Consider the following 25481-nt stretch of genomic DNA (forward strand, 5'->3'; position numbering starts at 1 on the left):
TGATTTTATTAACATTTTTTTCTCTAGCTTATCTTATTGTAAGAATACAGTATATAATGCAGGTAACACAAAAAAGATATGTTAATAGACAATGTTATCATTTAAGGTAACCAGTAGGCTGTTGGTAGTTAAGATTTTGGAAAGTCAAAAATGATACACAGATTTTCAACAATGCAAGGAGTTGGTGTCCCTTAATCCTCATATTGTTCAAGGTTCAATCTCAGAACACCATCAAAAGCAATGAAAATGAGACAATAAAGTGGTTATCAATACACTTACAACCAGATCTGAAGTCTTCATTCATCTCGTCAGTTAGAGACATATTTAAAACTTGTTCCTTATTAAAAGATGTATAATATGCAAGGTCAGTGACCCATCTTCCTTCTTCATTTTGATAGACCACACTCTGTGGCAGATCTGTTTCTAAGAAAGTCCAAAATATCCAGTGACATATGAAACAAAATGATAAAATAATTTTACTTAGCTGACTTATCTTAGATATCAACAGCATTGAAATCTGCCCAAAACTAGTTATAAAAAAGAATCCATTCCCACAAAAGCTGCCTAATGTGGAAAAGCTGCCCTTAACCCCAACAGAAATCTATAATGGAGAATGAGGGGAAAAAGGAAAAGAAAACTAAGGTTTAAAACAGTACATTTCCACTAAATGAGTAAGTGAAGATAGAATTTTTAATCCATAAACACTTAAATATTTTAATATGAAAGATCAGGCAAGTTCCCCCTGAAAATATACTCTTATTGTATAAATATTTTATACATTTCTTTACTTTTATTTTTTAAAGCATTCTTACTACACTACATGTTAACTAACTAGAATTTAAATAAAAATTCAAAGCAAGAAAACCCTACTTACGCTCTTTACTCTTTTCAGTGGACTTGTAACATTCACATGTCCGCCTTTCACTCGATGGTGACTGAAGAGTATCAGTGGAATTAATTTCACTGTCACTAACAGGCTTCAAAGATGCTCTGTCCATATATTTTTGAATGGACACTTTAGGAGTCTCAGCATCTAAACATCTATCTATAGGTAAAACTGTTTTTGATTCAGATGCTAAATGCTTATTTTGATGAAGAGACCCAGCCTCCAGCTTTACAGGGTCCATTACATCAAAATCACCTTTATTGGCATTTGTGTCATGAAAATAAACAGGGTTTAATTTCACATTAGTAGCCCTGATAGTCTTCACAGGAACTTCTTCTCTTGCACTTTCCTTTAAAAATAAATAACAAAGCAGCCATAAGTTTTGTTTTTCATGACTCATTCCAAACTTTATGGGAAAAAATTATGTAGTAGACGTAACTGATTATTATGTAAAGCACCAGACTAAACAGTATTCATTATACTCTTTTAGACTATGTATGAACCAATTTTAAGCAATATACCAAAACCAAAACTCACAATGTGATCATTGCAAATGTCTATCAACAGATTCAGATACCAAAAGTGGGCCCAACATGTTCATTATATTACAGGATGTTAGAAATGTCAGTTTAAATTCTTATAATTACCACTAAATCTCTCTACAAGCATGGCAAGCCCATTAATGTAACCAGACTCATAAAATTAATATGAGTAATATCTCCTGAAAACAGGTATATTAATATCTTTTAACAGGAGAAAAATAGCATATACAGATGCCCATGAGGTATCACATAACAACTACATCAGACAAGGCAAATTAAGCCAGCACCTCAAAACCATGCTTTCCGTCTGACATATTTTCCCAAATGGCATGTCTTATTCTTTCCTAGAATAACAACTGCTGAAAAAGAGCCCAAGTGCCTACAATACTTTTTGGAAATCCAGGTACCACTGTAGTTTCAAGTGCCAATAAAACCTATAAGAGCAGTCTTCTCTGTTGAGATGATGATGACAAAAACAGCCTCACAGGCAAGGATTTTTAAGTTAAAATACTAAAAGCAGGTAGTTTTACATAAGAGAAAAGATGTTGACGTTGAAATAGAAGTCATAGGTTTAAATCCTACTGCCGGCACTTACTAACTGGGTGATCTTCCAAAATGCCTTACAAAAATTAAACTTATATCCTACCTTATATCAAAATAAATTCCAGACAGCCTAAACATTTAGATGCAAAAGTGCTAGGAGAAAATAGAAATGAATAGTTTTAAAGTCTTTAGTGGATAACATCTAAGTATAATACTCTCGTGGGTTAAAAATTTCCCAGTCTTAACACCAGGTCCTATAAACTGTAACCTTATCTGGAAACAGGGTCTTGCAGATTAAGTTAAGGATCTTGAAATAAGACCATCCTGGAGTTAGAATGGGCCTTTAATCCAACGAGCAGTGTCCTTATAAGAGAAATAAGATTTTAGCAGGACACAGAGACACTGAGAGAAAGGCCATGTAAAGATGGAGGCAAATATTCAAGTGATGCTGCCACAAGTAAAAAAAACAGGAGCCACCAGCTGCTGGAAGAGGCAAGAAAGGAGCCTTTGGATGGAGTTTCCAATGCCTTGATTTCCAACCTTTGGCCTCTAGAACTGTGAGACTACATTTCTGTTGTTGTAGGCCACTAGATTTTGGTAATTTTTTTCTAGCAGCCCTAGGAAACTAATACAAACAATAAAGCCTAAAAATGCATAAGGATTGGGAAAGGGAAGACCATCTTGAAGACATAGGGAGAAAAAGGCCATCTATAAAGCAAGGAGAGAAGCGCAGGGAGAAACCAACCCTACTGAAAGCTTACTCTCTGACTTCTCGAGAAGTGTGAGAAAATAAATTTCTATTGTTTGAGGCAAATTAGTAAATAAATACATAAAATGCATAAGGATCAAAATATGTCCTTAATATAGAAAGCTTGTAAAATCAATTCTTAAAATATGAATATAACAACAGAAAAAAAAGACACAGAGACAAAGAAATGCCATTTAAAAACAGAACTATTTTTCATATAGAATACTAGCAAAGAGTAAAAAGAACCAGAATGAAATAAAGATTTAAAAAACCCAATAGATAAGATCAATGAAACTAAGAGTTGGTTCTCAAAAGATAAAACTGATAAGCCTTTAGCCAGGCTTATCCAGATAAAAGAGAAAGAACTCAAATAAATAAAATCAGAAATGAAAGCAGTTATATATAACTGGCACCACAGAAATACAAAGGATTATAAGAGAATACTATGAAAAATTATAACCCAACAAAGTGGATAACCTGGAAGAAATGAATTAATTTCTAGAAACATCTTCCAACTGAATCAGGAAGAAACAGAAAATCTGAACAGACTGATTACTAGTAATGAATTAATCAGTAATCAAAAAACTCCCAACAAACAAATGTCCAGGACTAGATAGCTTCACTGATGAATTCTTAAAGAAGAGTTAACAACCATTCTTCGTAAACTCTCAAAAAATAGAAGAAGTTGGGGTGCCTGGGTGGCTTAGTCGGTTAAGCGTCCGACTTTCGCTTAGGTCATGATCTCGCGGTTCGTGGGTTCGAGCCCCGTGTCAGACTCTGTGCTGACTGCCAGCTCAGAGCCTGGAGCCTGTTTCAGAGTCTGTGTCTCCTTCTCTCTCTGACCCTCCCCTGCTCATGCTGTCTCTCTCTCTCTCCTAGAAATAAATAAAAAAAATATTAAAAAAATAAATTTAAAAAAAAATCTTTAAAAAAAAAAATAGAAGAAGAAATGCTTCCAAATTCATTCCACAAACAAGCATTAACCTGACACCAAACTGTAGACTCATATTCCTGATAAACATAGATACAAAAATCCTTAACAAAATATTAGCAAGCCAAATTCAACAACACATTTACTACAATCAGGCGTAATTTATTCCAGGTATGCAAGGATGGTTGAATATTCATAAATCAACATGATACACCACATTAACAGAATGAAGGATAAAAATAATACAATTATCTCAATAGACGCAGAAAAAGTATTTGGCATAATTCAGTATCCATTCATGATAAAAACTCTCAACAAAGTGGGTTTAGACGTAACATACTCCAACATAATATATAACAAATCCCCAACTAAATCATACTCAATGGTGCAAAGCTTAAAGCTTTTCCTCAAAGATAAGGAACAAGACACGGATGTCCACTCTCACCGCTTTTATTCAACATAGTACTAGAAGTCCTAGCCCAGTGATGAGGCAAGAAATGGAATAAAAGGTATCCAGATTGAAAAGGAAGCAAAACTGTCACTATTTTCATATGACATAATACTATAGGTAGAAAACTCTAAAGATTCCACCAAAAACTATTAAAACTAATAAATTAATTTAGTAAAGTTGCAGGATACAAAGTTAATATACAGAAATCTGTTTTGTTTCGGTACACTAATAATGATAAGTAACAGAAAGAAATTTTTAAAAACCCTACTTACAATCTCATCAGAAAAAATAAAATATCTAGGAATAAATTTAAGCAAGGAAGTGAAAGATCTATATTTTGAAAATTATAAGACACCAATGAAAGAGGGGTGCCGGGGTAGCTCAGTCAACTGAGTGTCCAATTCGTGATTTTGGCTCAGGTTGTGATCCCAGGGTCGTGGGATTGAGCCGCATCAGGCTCCACACTCAGATGAAACCTGCTTAAGAGTCTCTCTTCTCTTCTCTCTCTCAATCTCTCTCTCTCTCACTTTCCCTTAGCCCTTCTCCCCCAACTCATGCTCTCTCTCTAAAATAAAAAAAAAGAAAGAAAATATAGATGACCCAAATAAATGGAAGATAAACCATGTTCATGGACTGGAAGAATATTGTTAAAATGTCCATACTACCCAAAGCAATCTACACATTTAGTGCAATACCTATCAAAATACCAATAATATTTTTCACAGAATTAGAACTAATAATCCTAAAATTTGTATGGAACACAAAAGTCCTCAAATAACCAAAGCAATGCTGGAGGTATCACCATCCCAATCTATACTACAAAGCTATAGTAATCAAAACAGTTATGCTTTAAAAAAAAGTTAAAACAGACGCCTGGATGGCTCAGTTGGTTAAGCATCTAACTCTTGATTTTGGTTCGTGTCATAATCTCACAGTTGTGAGATTGACCCCACTTCAGGCTCTGTGCTGGGCATGGAGCTTGCTTAAGATTCTCTCTCTTCCTCTACCCTCCTCTGCTCACACTCACATGCTAGCACTCTCCCTCTTAAAAAAAAAAAAAAGAAAAAAATGGAGCGCCTGGGTGGCTTAGTCGGTTGAGCGTCCAACTTTCGCTTGGGTCACGATCTTGCGGTTTGTGGGTTCGAGCCCCGCGTCGGGCTCTGTGCTGACTGCCAGCTCAGAGCCTGGAGCCTGTTTCAGAGTCTGTGACTCCCTCTCTCCCTGAACCTCCCCTGCTCACGCTGTCTCTCTCTCTCCTAGAAATAAATAAAACATTTAAAAAAAAAAAGAAAAAAGAAAAAAAAAGTCATGGTACAGGCAACAAAAATAGACACAGAGATCAGTGGAACAGAACAGAGAGTCTACAAAAAAGCCCATACTTAGGTCAATTAATCTATGACAAAAGAGGCAAGAATATACAGTGGAGAAAAACAATCTCTTCAATAAATAGTGTTGAATAAACTGGACAGCTACATGCAAAAGAATGAAACTGAACCACTTTCTCTCACCATATACAAAAATAAACTCAAAATGAATTGAAGACCTAAATGTAAGTCCCGAAACCATAAAACTTCTATAGGAAAACATAAGCAATACTCCCTTAGATATCAGCCTTGGCAATATTCTTCTGGTTCTGTTTCCTCATGCAAATGAAACAAACGTAAGCAATTAGGACTACATGAAACTAAACAGCTTTTGCACAGTAAAGGAAACAATCAACAAAACGAAAAGGCAACCAACTGAATAGGTGAAGATATGAAGAAGTCATACACCCAATTAGGGGTTAATATCCAAACTATATAAAGAACTCCTAAAACTCAACACTAAAAAAATCTCAAACAATCCAATGAAAAAATGGGAAGAAGACATGAACAGATATTTCTACAAAGAAGACATACAGATGGCCCACAGACACATGAAAAGACACTTAACACCATTCATTATCAGGGAAATGCAGATCAAAACTATGAGGAGATATCACCTCACACCTTCAGAATGGCTAAAATAAAAAACACAAGAAACAAGTGTTGGCAAGGATGTGGAAAAAAGGGAATCCTTGTGCACTGTTGCTATGAATGTAAATTGGTGTAGTCCCTACAGAAAATAGTATGGGAGTTCCTCTAAAAATTAAAAATAGAAATACCATATGATCCAGTAATCCCACTGTTGGGCATTTATTCAAAGAAAATGAAAATACTAATTCAAAGAGATATATGCACCCTCTATGTTTACTGCAGCATTATTTATAATAGCCAAGATAAAGAACTCAGGTGTCCATCAATAGATGAATGGATAATGAACATGTAGTACACACACACACACACACACACACACAGAGGAATATTACTCAGCTACAGAAAAGAAAGATTTGTGACAACTTAAGTGGACCTAGTGGGCATTATGCTAAGTAAAATAAGTCAGAAAAAAACAAATACTCTATGGTTTCATTTCTTTGTGGATCCCAAAAAACAAACAAATGAACAAAACAGAAACAGACTCATAAATACAGAGGAAAAAAAAGAGTAATTGCCAGAGGGATAGAGGAATGATGGGTAAAACAGGTGAAGGGGTTTAAGAGGTACAGACTTCCAATAATTAAATAAGTCACAGGGATGAAATTACTACATAAGGAAGAGTCAATACTGTAGTAACTTTGTTATGGTGACAGATGGTAACTACACTTATCAAGGTGTCATTTCATGACATATATAATTGTCAAATCACTATGTTGTACACCTGAAATCAATATAATCTTGTATTTCTACTATACTTCAATTTTTAAAATAAGGGGGAAAAATGTCAGAATGTTGGAAACTAGATATCTCCTCAGGAAAGCTATTTAAAACAGTCTTGAAGTATGAATGCAGCCAGGCGATAGTCTCCAGAATCACTGCACCATCTGATGAAATGCACCTGAACCCTTTTTGTGCTTGGCTGAGGAGCCAACAGGGCAAAGCTAGCATCTGTGTGATTGTGACTGAAAGCCTCTGTAAGAATCCTGACTAGGCTGAATAAGGCAGCATCTGGGGTCTCAGAGAGCACCATGTCAACTCACATACATGCACTGTGGGTGGGAAACCTTGTACCAAACCATTTCATAGATGACTTGTTTCCAAGTCAGAGTTCCCTATGCAGCAGAACAGCTCCCTTGCTGTGATCTAACAATAAATAATACAAAGACAAATGCAGCTGCTTTGGCAGTTTTCAAACTAAACACAAAATTGGTTTTTGTTAACATTTTGATAGTGTAACTCTCTCAGCAAAACTTAAGAGTTATGAAATGTGAGGAGGAAAGAAAAAGTAAAAGCAATCCAAAGTTCTCTTAGGACGTGGGGTTTTGAAAGGAGGTAATTAAAGTATTTCAAAGTCCCACCTTATTGGCATCTAAGGGAAACCAACAGGCAACAAAGAACCCTGGTGCTGATATCATTTCAAATAATGGCTGAAAAATATATCTGATAAAGAATTAAAGAAGAGAAAAAAAATGGCCTCCAAATAATGGAAAAACAGCATCCCCCACAGAATCTAACCATTGATTTTAAGATTTACCATTATTGTATATGCCACTAATGACATATTAGTAACTGTAAGACACATACTGATTTCAGAAGCATTAAAATATGAAAAATGTGGATCTTAGAATCAATGAAAAAGAGAAGAAAGGCCAAATGTATAAAAGAGGAAAGATGGGAGGAAGTGAAGGGGAGAACAGGGATAAATAATGCAATAAAATTTTTGAAAATGATAAAAACAAAGTAAAATAAATATTAAATGAAGTAAATATAAGATCAAAATCAATAATATTAATAATTATACCAAGCGTTAAAGGATTAACTAGCTCATTAAAAAATAGACTACCAGATTACATTAAAAAGTAAACCTAGCTATATGCTAAATATAAGAAGCCTCTCAACAAATGATAAAGAAAAATGTAAAAGGGATGGAAAAGAAGATAACAAGCTTACACAAAATATAGAAAAAGCAAAGATATCAGTACTGATATACAAAGGACAATTTAAGGTTAGAAGCACTAACAGATTTAAAAAAGGACAGAATTACTAAAAAAGGTATACTCTTATCAAAGACCTATAATCTTATATGCAATAAATATAGCAGAGAAGTACATAAAGAAAAAAAATGGAGGTGCAAATAATTTGATAAAAATTCAATTAAAATTGGAGACTTTGATTTATCTTTTCTGCAACTAATGTACTAAATAGCCTAATGGATTTTTAAAACTAAACATTCCTCAAAAAAGAGCATTTAAGAGCACTTTTCATTTTTCTTACGTCCATGAAACACATATAAATATATACTTTTATTCAGAACATTTAGAAAATTTAGATTTTTCAGACCAAATGCTAATTATAAGCCCATTAAGTTAGAAATAAAAAATAAAGGGGCGACTGGGTGGTTCAGTTCGTTAAGCATTTATCTCTTGATTCCAGCTCAGGTCATAATCTCAAGGTCATGAGATCAAGCCACACATAGTGTAGAGCCTGCTTAAGACTCTCTCCCTCTGCACCTTCCCCACGTGCAAGCGTGCACACACACTCAAAAGGAAAGAAGGAAGGAAGGACGGAGGGAGGGAGAGAGGGAGGGAAGGAAGGAAGGAAGCTTGATTATAAATTTGAAGACAACCATACAAAGACATTATAATCAAACTGTCAACAGACAAAGACAAAGAGAATCTTGAAAACAGCAAGAGAAGCTACTTGTCACATGCAAGGAATCTTCAGTAAGATAACCAGTAAATTTCCCATCAGAAAACCATTTAAAGTACTGGGAGGGGGAAAAAACTTGTCAACCAAGAATCTTACATTTGGTAAACTCTCCTTTAAAAATGAGGAAAAATTTAAGACATTCCCAGATAAACAAAAGTTAAAGCAGTTTTTTTTTTTAAACCACTTATATGTGGATTTTTTGGATACAGTACAGAACCGTAAATGTATTCTCTCTTCCTTAGGATTTCCTTAATAACTTTCTTTTGTCTGGCTTATTTTATTGTAAAAATACAGTATATAACACATATAACATACAAAATATGTTTATCACTCCTTATATTATCAGTAAGGCTTCCAGTCAATAGTAAGCTATTACTACTTAAATTTGGGGACCTTAAAAGTTATCACAATATTTTTTACTGTGCAGGGATTTGGTGCCCTAAAATCTCACATTGCTCAAGGGCCAGCTATACATTTGAAGGGTGGGGTTGGGGGCAAAGTCTATTCCTTATATATAGCAGTATTATAACAAAAAGGAAAAAAATTTACTTAAGATAGTAGCTTGTATTTCTGAGTTCTTTAAATGCCATGAAGGAAATTGGGCTGCTAATCTTGCCCTCAAAAGGACAGAATACGGTAACTTCATGATAACATAAACCGTATGATCTTCAGACATGAGAAAAAGAAGACATCTCAGGAAATAATATAACACACTTTATGGCTGACCCACAGATAGGAAATTCCCCCCCATCCAAGGAACAAAGCTTTTTCTTTTTTAATGTTTATTTATTTTTGAAAGAAAGAGAGACACAGAGTATAAGCAGGGAAGGGGCAGAGAGAGAGGGAGCACATAATCAGAAGCAGGCTCCAAGCTACAAGCTGTCAGCACAGAGTCCAATGCAGGGCTCAAACTCACAAACCGCGAGATCATAACCTGAAGCAAAGCTGGATGCTTAACCGACTGAGCCACCCAGGTGCCCCCTAAGCAACAAAGTTTTAATGGAAGTGCTCATTCCACTCTGGATTCTGTGGCTAGAAGCCAGCCCTCACCATCTCTCTACATTCAACGCCCTCCTTAAACCACTACTGAAGGCTTCAGGGTTTCACATTCATAGTGCCTGAATGCTCCATCAGAACCTGGCTATCTTGTGATTAAATCCTTTATTTTTAAAAAAAATTTTCTATTTATTTTAAATATAATTTATTGTAAAGTTAGCTAACATCAATAGAAGAAAGGATAGGAACCATATGATCCTATCAATAGATGCAGAAAAACCATCTGACAAAATACAGCATCCTTTCTTAATAAAAACCCTCAAGAAACTCGGGATAGAAGGAATATACCTTAACATCATAAAATCCATTTATGAAAGGCCCACAGCTAATATCATCCTCAATGGGGAAAGACTGAGAGCTCTCCCCCTGAGATCAGGAACATGACAAGGATGTCCACTCTCACCACTACTGTTTAACATAGTGTTGGAAGCAACAGGACAACAAAAGGAAATAAAAGGCATCCAAACTGGCAAAGAAGTCAAATTTTTACCCTTCACAGATGACCTGATACTCTACACAGAAAACTGGTAAGACTCCACCAAAAAATTGCTAGAAGTGATACACGAATTCTGCAAAGTCGCAGGATATAAAATCAACGTATAGAAATCAGCTGCATCTCTATACACCAACAGCGATTAGATCTTTTTTTAGAAGATGGATTGGAAATAGATTATCAGAAACTATGTTTTTTCTTAGAAACACTTTGAAACTTAAAAAAAAAACTTTTAGAATGTAACTCAATCAGAACTTGGGGACTTTCTTCAATAGGTATGATGATATTCAACAACCAGGATTCTGTCTATCTTATAGTTATCCATGGATTTCCTTTACTTTCTTACTATGTTTCATGAAAGCAGATTATCTTTGTATGACCTACAACATCAAATACCATACTTATCGCCAAAAAGGTACCAATGATTCTTTTTGTTAAAATGGCCTGACCAAAATGCCAAGCAATTTGTGAGTATTCAACAATATTAAAACTAAAAATCTTGTTTTAAATGACAAATAATTGCCAATTAGAGAAATAATTACTATTACAGGACAAGGTCCTTAGCCTAAAATTAAATGGCATGGCTAGACATATTTATAAAATTTATCAAATATCACTTTTTGACAAAATCAAGATGAAAAGATGCTCTTTCCCTTTTTCCAATGGCTACCTCTAATCAGTTGAGGGCTGGACCGTTAACCAAATATATTAGAATCATAACTCCATACTGTCAGATGACTATACATTTGACAAAGCATCCGTAGCAGGAAAATCCTACTGATTCTGAACACTTGTTCTGGTTACCTGAGGCAAGGGGCTTTCTGTTGTGTTTGTATATAACTGGTTCCTTGGATGAGTAAGAAATTCTTGAAGCTGCTGTATAGGCAACTTCTGCATAAGCAAAATATTCCTATATACAATAAAGTACTACAATAAAAATTACTGTAATGAGAATTCAGAAAAACAAGTGTAGTCCAGAGTTACTGAAAAGTAACGAAGGAATTCATAAACAATTGGAAAGATTGGGGCACTTGAGTGGCTCAGTCTGTTAAGCTTCCGTCTTTGGCTCAGTCATGATCTCATGGTTCGTAGGTTTGAGTCTTGCATCAGGCTCTGCAATGGGGGTGCAGAGCCTGCTTGAGATCCTCTGTCTTCCTCTCTCTCTGCCCCTCCACCTCTCATTCACATGCACTTTCTCTCTCTGTCTCTCTCAAATAAACATTAAAAAAATGTTTTTAAATAAAATCTTAAAAAGACTAGAAAAATGATCATAATCTGGATTAGGGAATAGGGGGAGAAAATAGGAACAGATGTGTAGAAGAAACATACATGAGAAAAACAGATTAATATGGGGCCAGATTATAAAGCATTTTAAGGATTATTAATTTGAAACACTTAAACACAAAGAATATGTATTTTATATATATATATAATGCATACAATTATACACATTAAAAACCTTCCTAACAAGATTAACCTGGTATTGACAAATATAATGGAATGGGGAAAATACTGTAGATGGTAGGGCGCCTGGGTGGCTCAGTCAGTTAAGCATCCAACTCTTGATTTCAGCTCAGGTCATATCTCACAGTTGTGAGATTAAGCCCCACTTCAGGCTCTGCACTGACAGCGCGGAGCCTGTTTAGGATTCTCTCTCTCCCCCTTTCTCTGCCTCTACTCCACTTGTGTGCTTGCTCACTGGCTCTCTCAAAATAAACATAAAAAGAAAAATTTTTTTATTTAATAAAAAAAGGTAAAAATACTGTAGACAGCACAATAAATCAGACATGAGGCAGTAAGCATCCTGAACTTGAGTAGTGGTGAAGAGTATAAGAAACAATAAACCTAAGACACAGTCCTTAGAACACACCGACAGAAATTAGATTTTCTGAGCTTCCACACCTTTAAAATGACAGTCCCATCATCATTTAATGCCTTAATCACTCAAAGGATTACTATGAAGATAAATAACTGTCTCTATCAATACACACACTCCCTCTAAATTGAAACCATCATACAAACCTGAGGCATATATTAAAAAGGGAACAAAGAATTGGTAAGAGCCAGAAATGACTACCAAATTTCAAGTGTAGAAGTAATGGGGTGATATTAACACAGAAAAAACTATAAAATGAAAAACAAACATGCTTGAGCAACGTGAATCGTTTGCTTTTTTATTTAATGTTTTGACACCAAGCTAAAGAACTTTTCAAATGAATGATCTAAATGAAAGTCAATGAATATTTAAATTTAAGAAAATGTATAAGTTGTATATTTAACATAATCTTAGTGATCTCAAAGATACATACAAGCACACACATAGATACATAATCAGTAAGAAAAATGTTTTTTAATTTTTAGTATTTAAAAAAAATTTCTTTAACATTTATTCATTTTTGAGAGACAGAGTATGAGTGGAGGAGGGGCAGAGAGTGGGAGACACAGAATCTGAAGCAGGTTCCAGGCTCTGAGCTGTCAGCACAGAGACCGATGCAGGGCTCAAACCCACAAACTGCAAGATCATGATTGAGCCAAAGTCAGACACTTAACCGACTGAGTCACTCAGGTGCTCTAAGCAGGGAAATTTTTAAATATTTTTTTCTACATTTTCCAGAAGCCAACAGTTGTTGCTTTGAAAAAAATTGATACCGTACAAAAGATTTTTCATCCTTTTCATAGAAAACTTGAAGAGAATGCATATAAACTTACTCTGCCATGATGTGAGACAATACCCTTCAAACTGTCTGCCCTTTCTTTCTCTTCTTCAGTTCTCCAAGTACCAGGAGAAAATGATAATACACCATCTATTTGCCTTCTATTATCTCCAGTATCTATAAATTTACCTGAAAAACAAGAAAAAAATTAATGGAGCAAAGTCAAAGTTTCAGTAATCTATTATAGTAACTGCTTCTTGCCATTCAAATTATTTCAAGTAAACCTAATTATTTAGCAATTAAATGACAAATCATGACTCAAATCATATGACAAGTATAGCAATTTGCATTCAAGAGAAATCAATAGGAGGCAACAGTAAATGTGACAAACTGCAAACACAGAGAGAATTCATTTCTAATTCTCAAATGTCTGAATAAAATACACTCATTTGTAGTAATCAACGCAAGCAATATACACCACAGTATATTTATTTATTTACTTATTTATTTTGAGAAAGTGAGGGAGTGTGTGTGAATGCGAGCAGGGAAGGGCAGAGAGAGAGGGAGAGAGAGAATCCCAAGTAGGCTCCACGCAAACAGCATGGCGTCTCATACGGGGCTTGAACTCACAAACGATGAGATCATGACCTGACCGAGATTAAAAGTCAGACACTTAACCAACTGAGCCTCCCAGGTGCCTTTCATATTGCAGCATTTCTTTCTTTCTTTTTTTTAATATAACTTATTGTCAAGTTGGCTAACATACAGTGTATACAGTGTGTTCCTCATCCCAACAAGTGCCCTACTCAATGCCGATCACCTGTTTTCCCCTCTCCCTTGCATCTCCCAATCAACCTTCAGTTTGTTGTCTGTATTTAAGAGTCTCTTACGGTTTGCCTCTCTCACTCTCTGTTTGTAACTAATGGACTTATTTCGCTTAGCATAATACCCTCCAGTTCTGTCCACATTGCTGCAAATGACAGGATTTCATTCTTTCTCATTGCCAAGTAGTATTCCAATTGTGTATATAAACCACATCTTTAGCCATTCATCAGATGATGGACAGTTAGGCTCTTTCCATAATACATATTTTAGTATTTCTAATAATACTAATGTACTTAGGTATTATTAAAAGCTCTTTTCAAAGTTTTAGACTGTTTAAAAATCTGAGGGAATCCAATGGTTAATACAGGTTCCATTATACCAAAGAAACGAATTCTTTGGAAAAAAGGCAAAGTCAAACAGAATTTAAGAACAATGGAGTTGTATTTCAATACTTACTGGTCCCAGGCCCACAAACAACATAACCATCTTCAGACTCTTTGTGGGTTGTTTCAGAATTTCCTGAAGAGTGTGAGCCATGGGAAATCAGAGAGCTATTATTTTCTGATTGAGATTCATAGTTTAAGCTACCATTTTCATTTGCCTGTTGAAAAAATATCTTAGTTGTATTATTTTTTTAATTAATAAAAAAACATTTTTGGGGGGAAAAAGATGAGAAGCAGAGAACGACTTCTCGACAGAAGGATGCCAGGTAATTAACACAGAAGGAATTGGAAACATCACCATTATAACCACCACAGGAATAATTGTTTCTAGGAGGCCTGAGCAATACTACTAAATCCAGTTTGCAAAAGGTTCTTGGGGAACAGGAAGCTCACATGGCCTCAGTGTGTCATCCTCCAGATTATTCCTTGATAACAAAAGAGCAAAGAAAGGCACTTACACAAGGAGACAGCTAGCCAACACCACATTAACCGAGATTATCAAACATAACATCATCCAATAGTTGGACAAAGAGACTCCCATGTCTCCTGATGTAATACAAGGAAAAGCACAAAATACCCTTAGGTTTAATCTTAACCTGTTCAGGGTGAACATGCATAATTTGAATTCTTGCCAAAATGTTTAATCTTATCAGGAGGGGGGAAGCAATCAGATATACCTAGTTTATAAGTCATTTTACAAAACAGGCCTAGATTTTACATAACTTTAATGACATGGAAGAACTACAAATCAAAATACTAAAGAAACATGACAACCAAAAGCAACTGTAATCCTTTATTAAATCTTGATTCAAAAACAATAAAAAATAAAGGACACTTTAGAGGCAGGTGGGTAAATGTGAATGAATATGGACTGTATATTCATTTATATTACTGTATCAAAATTAGAAGAATTGAGATTATGCAGGAAAATATCTTTATTTGAAAGAGATAAATGTCAAAGTATTAGGGTGCCATGTCAAATTTCTGCACATTCCTTTCAAATGATACAGGAAAAAAGTATTCATGGAAGGACAAAAAAAAAAAAAGTAAAGATGGCCAAATGTTAACAACTGGTTAATCTGGATAAGGGGCATACACATAATACATGTTCACTGTAATATTCTCCCATTTTTCTGTAGATGAAGAAAAAGTAAGAAGCAGGAAAGGATGGGCAAAGTATTTCTCATAACTTTCTATCCAGAAAAACAGAAACCAAAGAAAACCAAAAGTTTTGGTTTATGGTAATATGTAAAGAGGCAAGTAATAGTTTCCTAAAGTCAAATTTCTGAAAAACCCTAAGACTGGAACATACCTGGCATGGATCACTTGTAGGTAATTTAAAATCTTTTTCTGGAGGTTCTTGTCCTTCTGGGTCTTCATATATCATTCCTGGAATAGCCAGTTGCTCAAAATAAGCCTCCAAATGTTCATCATAAAACTCTTCATCATCAATATCATCATCTATCAGTAAAATGGGAAAAAAATTGGAAGCTTTTTAAGGTACTGACTGAGCTATAAATAATATTTGATCAAAAAGGTTGATAAAGACTTCTGAGGAAAAAAGGCAGAGTAGGAGGACCCTAAGCTCAACTAGTTACATGGATACAACTAGATAATAGCCACACCAGTGTGAATAACCTAGAAAAGGATCCAAAGACTGGCAGAACAAACACTCCACAGGTAAGTATAGAGAAGAGACCACATCAAAGAGGGTAGAAAGGGCAGAGACATGGTCAGGAGGTAAATGAACCCATGGGATAGTCTGCAAAAGGGAGGGACTCCAAGGGTGCAAAGGGATTTCACAAGTTCTTACAATCACTGGGGCATAACATCTGGAACTTTAAAAATCAGCAGGCTCTGCTCTGGCAGAGCCAGGAGGGCAAGAGGAAACTGAGTCCCTGCCTTTAAAGTGACAGTACAATAAACAGCCCTGCAGAGATACAACACAGAAGCAGCAGTTTGAAAGGTATGTGGGAGGGAGATATAGTGACTAATTTTGGTGTATGTGCTAGACAGGCAGGGATCTTTGGGACATTTTTCCAGAAAAAAAAAGGAGCTGGCAGATGCCATTTTCCTTCCCTCCTCCGCAGCCTAAATACACAAATACCTGTGCGGACTGGTAGGGTGAAGATACTCACTAGATAACTTGCTAAGAGTGTGCCCTGGATTCTCCAGTGGATACACCCCTTCCAATACGCTTTTGCCAGAGCCCATCTAAAGTGGTGCCACAGCCTGGCAGTATGCAAGCAGCCCTGATAGGGGCCAGCACCACTCCAAAATGACTCCTGCTCAGGGAGGGAGAAAGAACCACAGACACCAGTGAGACTGTGGTCCCAACAGTAGCCTGGGGGTAGACAGCTGATCTGACTGCAGACCCACCCACCAACAAAAGCTTCTCAGAGGACAATACAGGGAAAGCACCTTGCAGTTTGGTGTTACCACAGCTCTTCCCATTCTGACTCAACTCAAGCCCAAGGCAGCATGCAGAGTGGCCCATTATAACTTAGGGACTAAACCCTGCCCAAAACAAACAAAGAGAAACTCTGCAGATGACTTCACTGAAAGCAAAAGTGGCTCAGCCACAACAGCAGGACACCAACAACACACACAGGAGACACCCCGAAGTGGCAGTTTTTGGTGAATAGGGGACACTGCACTGGAACACACTAATGACCTCTTCTTAATAAAGCCACTACTTTCAAGAGCAAGAGATGTAGATGACAGCTGAACTACATAGAAACAGACAGAGTTAAACAAAATGAGAAGACTGAGTAATATGTCCTAAGTGAAAGAACAGGACAAATTCACCACAAGAGACCTAAGCAAAATGGAGGTAAGTAACATTCCTATTGAGAATTTAAAGTAATAGTCATAAAGGTACACACTAGGGGCACCTGGGTGGCTCAGTTAGTTAAGTGACTGACTCTTAATTTCAGCTCAGGTCATATATCCGAGTTTGAGTTTGTGAGTTGAGCCCCGCATCAGGCTCTGCACTGACAGCGTGGAACCTGCTTGGGACTCTCTCTCTCCCTCTCTGCCCCTCTTAGGCTTGCATTTTTTCTTGTTCTCTCTCAAAATAAATAAATGAAACTTTAAAAAACAAAAAAGAAGGTATGCAAAGGACTAGAGAAAAGAGTGGAGGACATAAGTTAGACCCTTAACAAGGAAACAAACAAAACCCATTCAGAGATGAATAACTCAATAACTAAAATTTAAAATACACTATATGGAATAAATACTAGGTGAAGCAAAGGAACAGATTAGCGACCAGGAAGACAGAGGGATGGAAAACAAGTTAAACATAAGAGAAAAAATAATAAACACGTGAAAATAGGCTTACGGAACTTAGCAACACCATCAAACATAATGACATTTGCATTATAGGGAAGGAGAAGAGAGAAAAGGAAGGGGGAAGAAAATTTCTTTGAAGACATAACACCTCAGTACATCCTGAATCTGGGGAAGGAAACAAATCCAAATCCAGAAGGCAAAGAGAGTCCTCAAACTCAACCCAAGGAGGTCCACACCAAGATGCATAGCAATTAAAATGACAAAAAGTAATGATAAAGTGAGAATTCTAAATGCAACAGGAGATACAAGAGAAACCCCATAAAATTATCAGCAGATTTTTCAGCAGGATTTTGCAGGCCAGAGGAACTGACATGATATATTCAATGTGCTGAAAAGAAAAAAACATGCAGCCAAGAACACTCTGTCCAACAAAGCTATCATTCAGAACACAGAGAGAGAGACAGAGTTTCCCAGACAAACAAAACTTAAAGGAACTGGAGACCACTAAACCAGCCCTACAAGAAATGTTAAAAGACAACTCTGAGTAGAAAGACTTATAAATAGGAATAAGAAAAGCAGGAAGCACAAAAGCAGTAAAAAATAAGTATATCTGTAAGAATTAGTCAATGGATTCATAAAATAAAAGGATGCAAAGCACGACACCATATACCTAAAATGTGGAGGGAAAAGGAGTAAAGAATGGGTTAAAACTTAAGTGACTATCAAAGTAATAGATTGCTATATGCAGAAAATATTATATACAAAACTAAGAGTAACCACAAATCAAAAATCAGTAACAGATATTGAAATAATAAAAAGAAAGGGATCCAAGTACATCACTAAAGAAAGCCAGCAAACCATGAGAGAACCAAGAGAAGAGAACCAAACCAAGAGAGCAGGAGAAAGAACAGAGAACTACATAAACAGACATAAAACAAGTAACAAAATGGCAATATATACATGCCTATCAATAATTACCTTGAATGTAGATGGACTAAACACTCCAAAAGACACAAAAGGTGATGGGGTAGATAAAAAAGTAAAACCCATCTATATGCTGCCTTTAAGAGACTCATTTCAGACCTAAAGAAATATGCAGATTGAAAGGGAAGGAAAGAAGCATTTTTTAAGCAAATGGAAATGAAAAGAAAACCAGGATAGCAATACTTACATGGGACAAAACGAAAACTGTAAAAAGAGAAAAAAAGGACACTATGTAAACAAACATAAAGGGGACAACCCAACAAGAAGATATAACAATTGGGGCGCCTGGGTGGCTTAGTCGGTTAAGCGTCCGACTTTCGCTTAGGTCATGATCTCGCGNACCACGGAGGAACCAAATACATTAAGCAGCTGAAAACAAACATACAGGAAGTAATCAACAGCAACACAATGATAGTAGGGGACTTTAACACACCATTATAGCAATGGGCACATCATCCAAACAGAAAAATCACCAAAGCAACAGTGACTCTGAAAGATACACTAGACCAGATGGATCTAATAGATATATTCAGAACATTCCACCCTAAAACAGAATACACATTCTTTCCAAGCACACATTCTCCGAAATAGATTACATATTAGACCACAAAACAAGTTTCAACAAATTTAAGACTGAAGTCATACCATGCATCTTTTCTGACCACAATGCTATGAAACTAGAAATCAAACATAAGAAAATACCTGGAAAAAACAAAAATACACGGAAGTTAAATAACATGCTACTAAGCAATAAATGGGTCAATGAAGCTATCAAAGAAGAAATCCAAAAATAGACTAACAAATGAAAATGGGAATACAATAGTCCAAAATCTTTGGGATGCAGCAAAAGCTGTTCTAAGAAGGAAGTTTATAACAATACACACCTATCTGAAGAAGCATGGAAAACTCAAATAAACAACCTAACCTTACAAATAAAGGAGCTAGAGAAAGAAAAGCAAAACCTGAAAACCAGAAAAAGGAAGGAAATAATAAAGATTAGACCAGGGGCGCCTGGGTAGCTCAGTTGGCTGAGATTCCAACTTCAGCTCAGGTCATGATCTCATGGTTTGTAAGTTTGAGTCCCATGTCAGGCTCTGCTGACAAACACTGCAGAGCCTGGAGCCTGCTTCAGATTCTCTATCTCCCTCTCTCTCTGCCCCTCCCCCACTAATGCTATGTTTCTCAAAAATAAATAAATGTTAAAAGAAATTTTAAAAAAAAGATTAAAGCAGGAATAAATGAAAGAGAAACTAAAAAACCAGGACAGACTGATGAAACCAGGAGCTGGTTCTTTGAAAAGATCAACAAAATTGATAAATCTTTAACAGGACTCATAAAAAAAGAAAGAGAATGGACTCAAACAATTCAGGAATGAAAGAGGAGAAATAACAACTGACACCATAGAAATGCAAAGGATTATAAAGAATATTATGAAAAATCATATGCCAAAAAACTGGACAACCTAGAAGAAATGGACAAACTCATAGAAACATATAACCTCCCAAAAGTAAATCAGGAAAAAATAGAAATATTGAACATACCAATTACCAGCAATGAAACTGAATCAGTAATCAAAAAAAACCTCCCAACCAAAGTCTAGGACCAGACAGCTATGAATTCTATCAAACATTTAAAAACAGTTAGTATCTATTCTTCTCAAATTACTCCAAAAAATAAAAGAAGAAAGCAAGCTTCCAAAGTCAGCTATCATTACCCTAATACCAAAATCAGACAAAGACACTACAAGAACAAAAAGAGAACTACAGGCCAATATCTCTGGTGAACAGAGACACAAAAATCCTCATATTAGCAAACTGAGTCCGATAATATATTTAAAACTATTTTTCACTACAATCAGGTTGGATTTATTCCTGGAATGCAAGGATGTTTGTATTCATAAATCAATTGACATGATACATCACATTAACAAGAGAAAGGATAAAAACCATATACCATTTCAACAGATGCAGAATAAGCATTTGATAAAGTACAGAATCCATTCATGATAAAACCCCTCTAAAAGGTAGATTTAGAAGCAACATATCTGAACATAATGAAGGCCATATGTGAAAAGCTCATAGTGACCATCATATTCAGTGGGGTAAAACTAATAAAACCTTTTCCCCGAAGGTCAGGAACAAGACAAAATGTCCACTTTCACCACTCAACATAGTACTGGGTGTCCTAACCACACCAATGAGACAACAAAAAGAAATAAAAGGAATCCAAACTTGGTAAGGAAGAAGTAATGCTTAAACTATTTGCAGATGATATGGTATCAGTAAGGCTATGGGATACAAAACTGATATACAAAAATCCATTGCATTTCTATACGCTAATAAATAAATAACAGGAAGAGAAATTAATAATCCCATTTACAGCTGCACCAAAAATAACAAAATTTAGCCAAATTTTGTACTCGGAGATGAAAGATTTGTACTCTGAAAACTGTTAAACACTCATGAAAGAAACCAAAGACACAAACAAATGGAAAGATCTTCTATGCTCATGGATTAGAAGAACAAATGTGCATACTATCAAAAGCAACCTACAGATTTAATGTAATCCCTATCTATTAATAAATAGTTATTTTTCATAGAACTAGAACAAACAGTCCTAAAATTTGTACAGAACCACAAAAGCCCCTCAATAGCAAAAGCAATCTTGAAAAAGAATAACAAAACTGGAGGCACCTGGTTGTCTTAGTTGGTAGAGCATGTGACTCTTGTTCAGATCTGAAAGTTCAAGGCCCCACACCGTGCATGGGGCCTACTTAAAAAAAATAATAAAACTGAGTATCACAATCCCAGATTTCAAGAATCACAACAAAGCTGTAGTAATCAAAACAGTATGGTATCGGCATAAAAATAAATACATAGATCAAAAGAACAGAATAGATTCCTTTTTGTGGCACGCTGGAGGTGGTAAGCAGCCTCAAGATGAAGCTGAACATCTCTTTCCCAGCTACTGGCTACCAGAAACTCACTGAAGTGGACGATTAACTTCAGTGAGTTTGTACTCACTTTGTACCTTTTTTAAGAAGCGAATGGCCACAGAAGTTGCTACTAATGCTTTAGGGAAAGAATGGAAGGGTTATGTGGTCCTAATCAGTGGTGGCAATGACAAACAAGGTTTCCCCATGAAGCAGGGTGTCTTGACCCATGGCCACATCCACCTACTGCTAAGTAAGGGGCATTCCTGCTACCGACCATGGAGGACTGGAGAAAGAAAGCACAAATCTGTCTAGGCTGCATTGTGGATGCCAATCTCAGTGTTCACAACTTGATCATCATGAAAAAAGGGGAGAAGGATATTCCTGGACTCACTGATACTCCTGTGCCTCATCGCCTGGGGCCCAAAAGAGCTAGCAGAATCCGCAAGCTTCTCAATCTCTTGAAGGAAGATGATGTCTGCCAGTATCTTGTGAGAAAGCCCCTAAACAAAGAAGGTAAGAAACATCGAAACAGAGCACCCAAGATTTAGTGTCTTTTACTTCATGTGTCCTCCAACACGAACACTGACGCATTGCTTTCAAGAAGCAGCACACAAAGAAACACAAGGAAGAGGCTGAATATGCTAAGCTTTTGGCCACAAGAATGAAGAAGGCCAAAGAAAAATGCCAAGAACAGATTGCCAAGAGACAGAGACTGTCTTCTCTGAGAGCTTCTACCTCAAAGTCTGAGTCCAGTCAAAAATGAGATTGTTGTAAGAGAAACAAATAAATAAGATCAGACATCCAAGAAAAAAAAAAAAGTCAGTTAAGGGTCCAACTCTTGATTTTGGCTCCAGACACAATTTCACAGTTTGAGCCTGTAGGGCTCTGTGCTGACAGCATGGAGCCTGCTTGGTATTCTCTCTCCCTCTCTCTCTGTGCTTCTCCCCTGCTCATGTGCTCGTTCTCTCTCTCTCTCTTCTCTTTCTCTCTCAAAATAAATAAACTTAAAAAAAATAAACTGTCATCCAGAAATAAACTCACAATTATATGGTCAACTAATCTTCAACAAAGGCGGCAAGAACATGCAATGGGAAAAAGACAAGTACCTTCAACAAATGATGTTAAGAAAACTAGGCAGCAACATGCAAAACAATGGTACTGGACCACTTTCTTACACCAGGGACCTAAATGTGAGACCTGAAACCATAAAAATCCTAGAAGAGAGCACAATGAGTAATGTCTCTGACAATGGCTCTAACAACTTCTTATTAGATATGTCTCCTGAGACAAGGAAAATAATATAAAAAATAAACTATGGAGACTACATCAGTATAAAAGGCTTCTGAACAGCAAAGGAAACAATCAACAAAAATATCTGATAAAGGGTTAGATCCAAAATATATAAAACTAATACACAACCAAAAAACAAATAATCCAATTTTTTAAAATGAGCAGAAGACATGAACAGACATTTCTATAAAGAAGACATACAGATAGCCAACAGACACATAAGATACTCAATATCACTCATCATCAGGTAAATGCAAATCAAAAACCATAGAAAGATCTATCACCTCACACTTGTCAGAATAGCTAAAATCAAACACACACAAGAAACAACCAGTGTGAGCAAGGATGTGAAGAAAAAAGAATCCTTCTGCACTGTTGGTGGGAATGCCACCTAGTGCAGCCACTTAGAAAACAGTATGGAGGTTCCTCAAAAAATTAAAAATAGAACTACACTCTGATCAAGTAATCCCACTACTGAATATTTACCCAAAAAATACAAAAACACTAATTCAAAGGGAGACATACATCCCTGTTTATTGCCTCATTTGCAATAGCCAAATATGGAAGTAGCCAAAGTGTCTACTGACAGATGAAAGGATAAAGAAGATGCGGTGTACGTGCATGCACACACACACACACACAGAGGAATGTTACACAGCCATTAAGAAGAATGAAATCTTGCCATTTGCAACAATGTGGATGGAACTAGAGTGTATTATACAAAGTGAAACAAGTCTGTCAGAGAAAGACAAATACTAATGATTTCATTCATATGTGGAATTTAAAAAACAAAATAGATGAACATAGGGGAAAAGAGGGTAAAAAAAGTGGGCAAACCAAAAGAGGCTCCTAATGGTAGAGAATGGGTTGATGGAGAGAGGCGGGGGTGGAGGGCCTAGATGGGTGATGGGCATTAAGGAAGGTACTTGTTTGGATGAGCACTGGGAGTTAGTGATGAACCACTAAATTCTACTCCTGAAACCAATATTACACTATAGGATAACTAGAATTTAAATAAAAACTTGAAACAGAAAATAAATAAATAAATACACACATAAAAATCTAGCCTACTAAAACAAAGATCTGTATTAATTCAATCCATGATTCCTTATTCACAACTCCATAATCCAAAATATCTAAAAATTGTGGTAGCAAAACCTTTCCTGAATTTGTAATTTTTATTTATTCCACTCAGTTCATCAGCCTGACCTTCAAAGCCATGAATAATTTGGTCCCTTCCTACCTGTCTGAGTTTATTCTTCAATTTAGCCTCCTGTAAGTGCTATAAACCTGCCACACAAAACCACAAGGGTTTGGCTAGTCTCCAAATATGGTCAAAAATGACCCCACCTTAGGGCCTTTACAAGAGGCTGTCCCAGCTTCCTGAAATATACTTTTCTTCCCAGATCTATGTTAAGGCCTATCACAGGTCTCTTCAAGAGAGAGAAAAAACGCATCCCCCTCCCTTTTAAAAATTTTTTTAAATATTTATTTTGAGAGAGAATGAGCATGTATGTACATGCACAAGGAAGGGACAGTGAGAGAGGGAGACAGAGAATCCAATGAAGGCACTGAGCTGTCAGTGCGGAGCCCAACAGGGGCTCAAACCCACGAACCATGAGATCATGACTTAAGCTGAAGTCAGACACTCACCCAACTGAGCCACCCAGGTGCCCTGCATCCCTTTTTAATAAAGCTTCACAGCTACCTTCCTCAATATCAGAACTATTTTGTTACCCTCCTATGATTCCAGTACAATGTGTACTGTTGACATATATTTGAGGTAGTCAGAAGGTTGGCTGTGCATCTCTTTTCTTACTTGGCAAAACTTTCAGAGAGCAGAGGTTAAATATTTCATTGTTCCCCCAATTCTGGATTCATAATAAATAAGTTTTGAAAAATCCCATCACTCAACAGAAGTGACCATTCATTTGAGTACAGGTAGGGAGGAGGTAAAGAGGAAGGCAAAGAAACAAAAAGCTGGCATAATAACTACTGAAACAAAGAAAGAGAAAGACATGGAGCAGCAAGGTAAGGACTAGAAAAACACAAGTCACTTTAAAATACCAGAAGAATCATCCAAGCTTGTCAATGACATAAGTTTCTCATTTTCTAGTAAACTTGTGTGGCTTAAGTCACTGTTTGGATTCTTGTCTTCAAATTTTTTTCCAGCATGAGGAATAACAATCTGTAAGAAATAAAATACAAGTAAGAGAAGCAAACTCACTTCTTTGAAGACCACAGCACAAAGTTACAAAAAAGACTGCCAATGCGCTCAGTATTTGTAATTCACAATTTAGGTAATAAAGGGCTAGCTGTGTTATTATGAACCAGTAATTTTCTTCCTGCCCCCATGCCACCTTCCTCCCCTGGACCACCCAATGAGATAGTGTTAAAATTTAACATCTTAAATTGTGTGCATGTGCTCGAGGACCTAGTATTCTAGCCAGTATACTAATACCCAGATGAATTTGAACACAGACTTGCTTTGGACTCCACAGCCTACATTGGAACCGTAGATTTTTCTGTTCCTCAACCACATAACCCTAAGGGCACACAGCAGTTTGCTAAGGGCATTCAAGGCCCAGAGTAAAATGTAACATTGCCTTCTAAATATCAATTTTATTTCACAATCCTATTAAACATATATCAGACAATACCATCTTTAAAATTAGATTGCAAAAT

General features: G+C 36.3%; 1 protein-coding gene and 1 pseudogene across 1 annotated transcript in view; one reads left to right on the plus strand and one right to left on the minus strand.

The window, feature by feature from the left end:
• Nucleotides 1-25481, minus strand: part of CEP192 (centrosomal protein 192) — a 128356-nt gene that overhangs the window by 82122 nt on the left and 20753 nt on the right. The window contains exons 7-12 of the mRNA XM_077778236.1: nucleotides 24864-24984; nucleotides 15609-15757; nucleotides 14310-14454; nucleotides 13084-13217; nucleotides 875-1235; nucleotides 280-423 (exon numbers count right to left, since the gene is read on the minus strand). Coding sequence (XP_077634362.1) covers nucleotides 280-423; nucleotides 875-1235; nucleotides 13084-13217; nucleotides 14310-14454; nucleotides 15609-15757; nucleotides 24864-24984 — 1054 coding nt within the window. The remainder of the gene's footprint in view (nucleotides 1-279; nucleotides 424-874; nucleotides 1236-13083; nucleotides 13218-14309; nucleotides 14455-15608; nucleotides 15758-24863; nucleotides 24985-25481) is intronic.
• Nucleotides 21511-22269, plus strand: LOC144243159 (small ribosomal subunit protein eS6 pseudogene; annotated as a pseudogene).

The sequence above is a fragment of the Crocuta crocuta genome, unplaced genomic scaffold, assembly GCF_008692635.1.
Source record: "Crocuta crocuta isolate KB4526 unplaced genomic scaffold, BGI_CrCroc_1.0 scaffold26, whole genome shotgun sequence".
Taxonomy (NCBI): domain Eukaryota; kingdom Metazoa; phylum Chordata; class Mammalia; order Carnivora; family Hyaenidae; genus Crocuta; species Crocuta crocuta.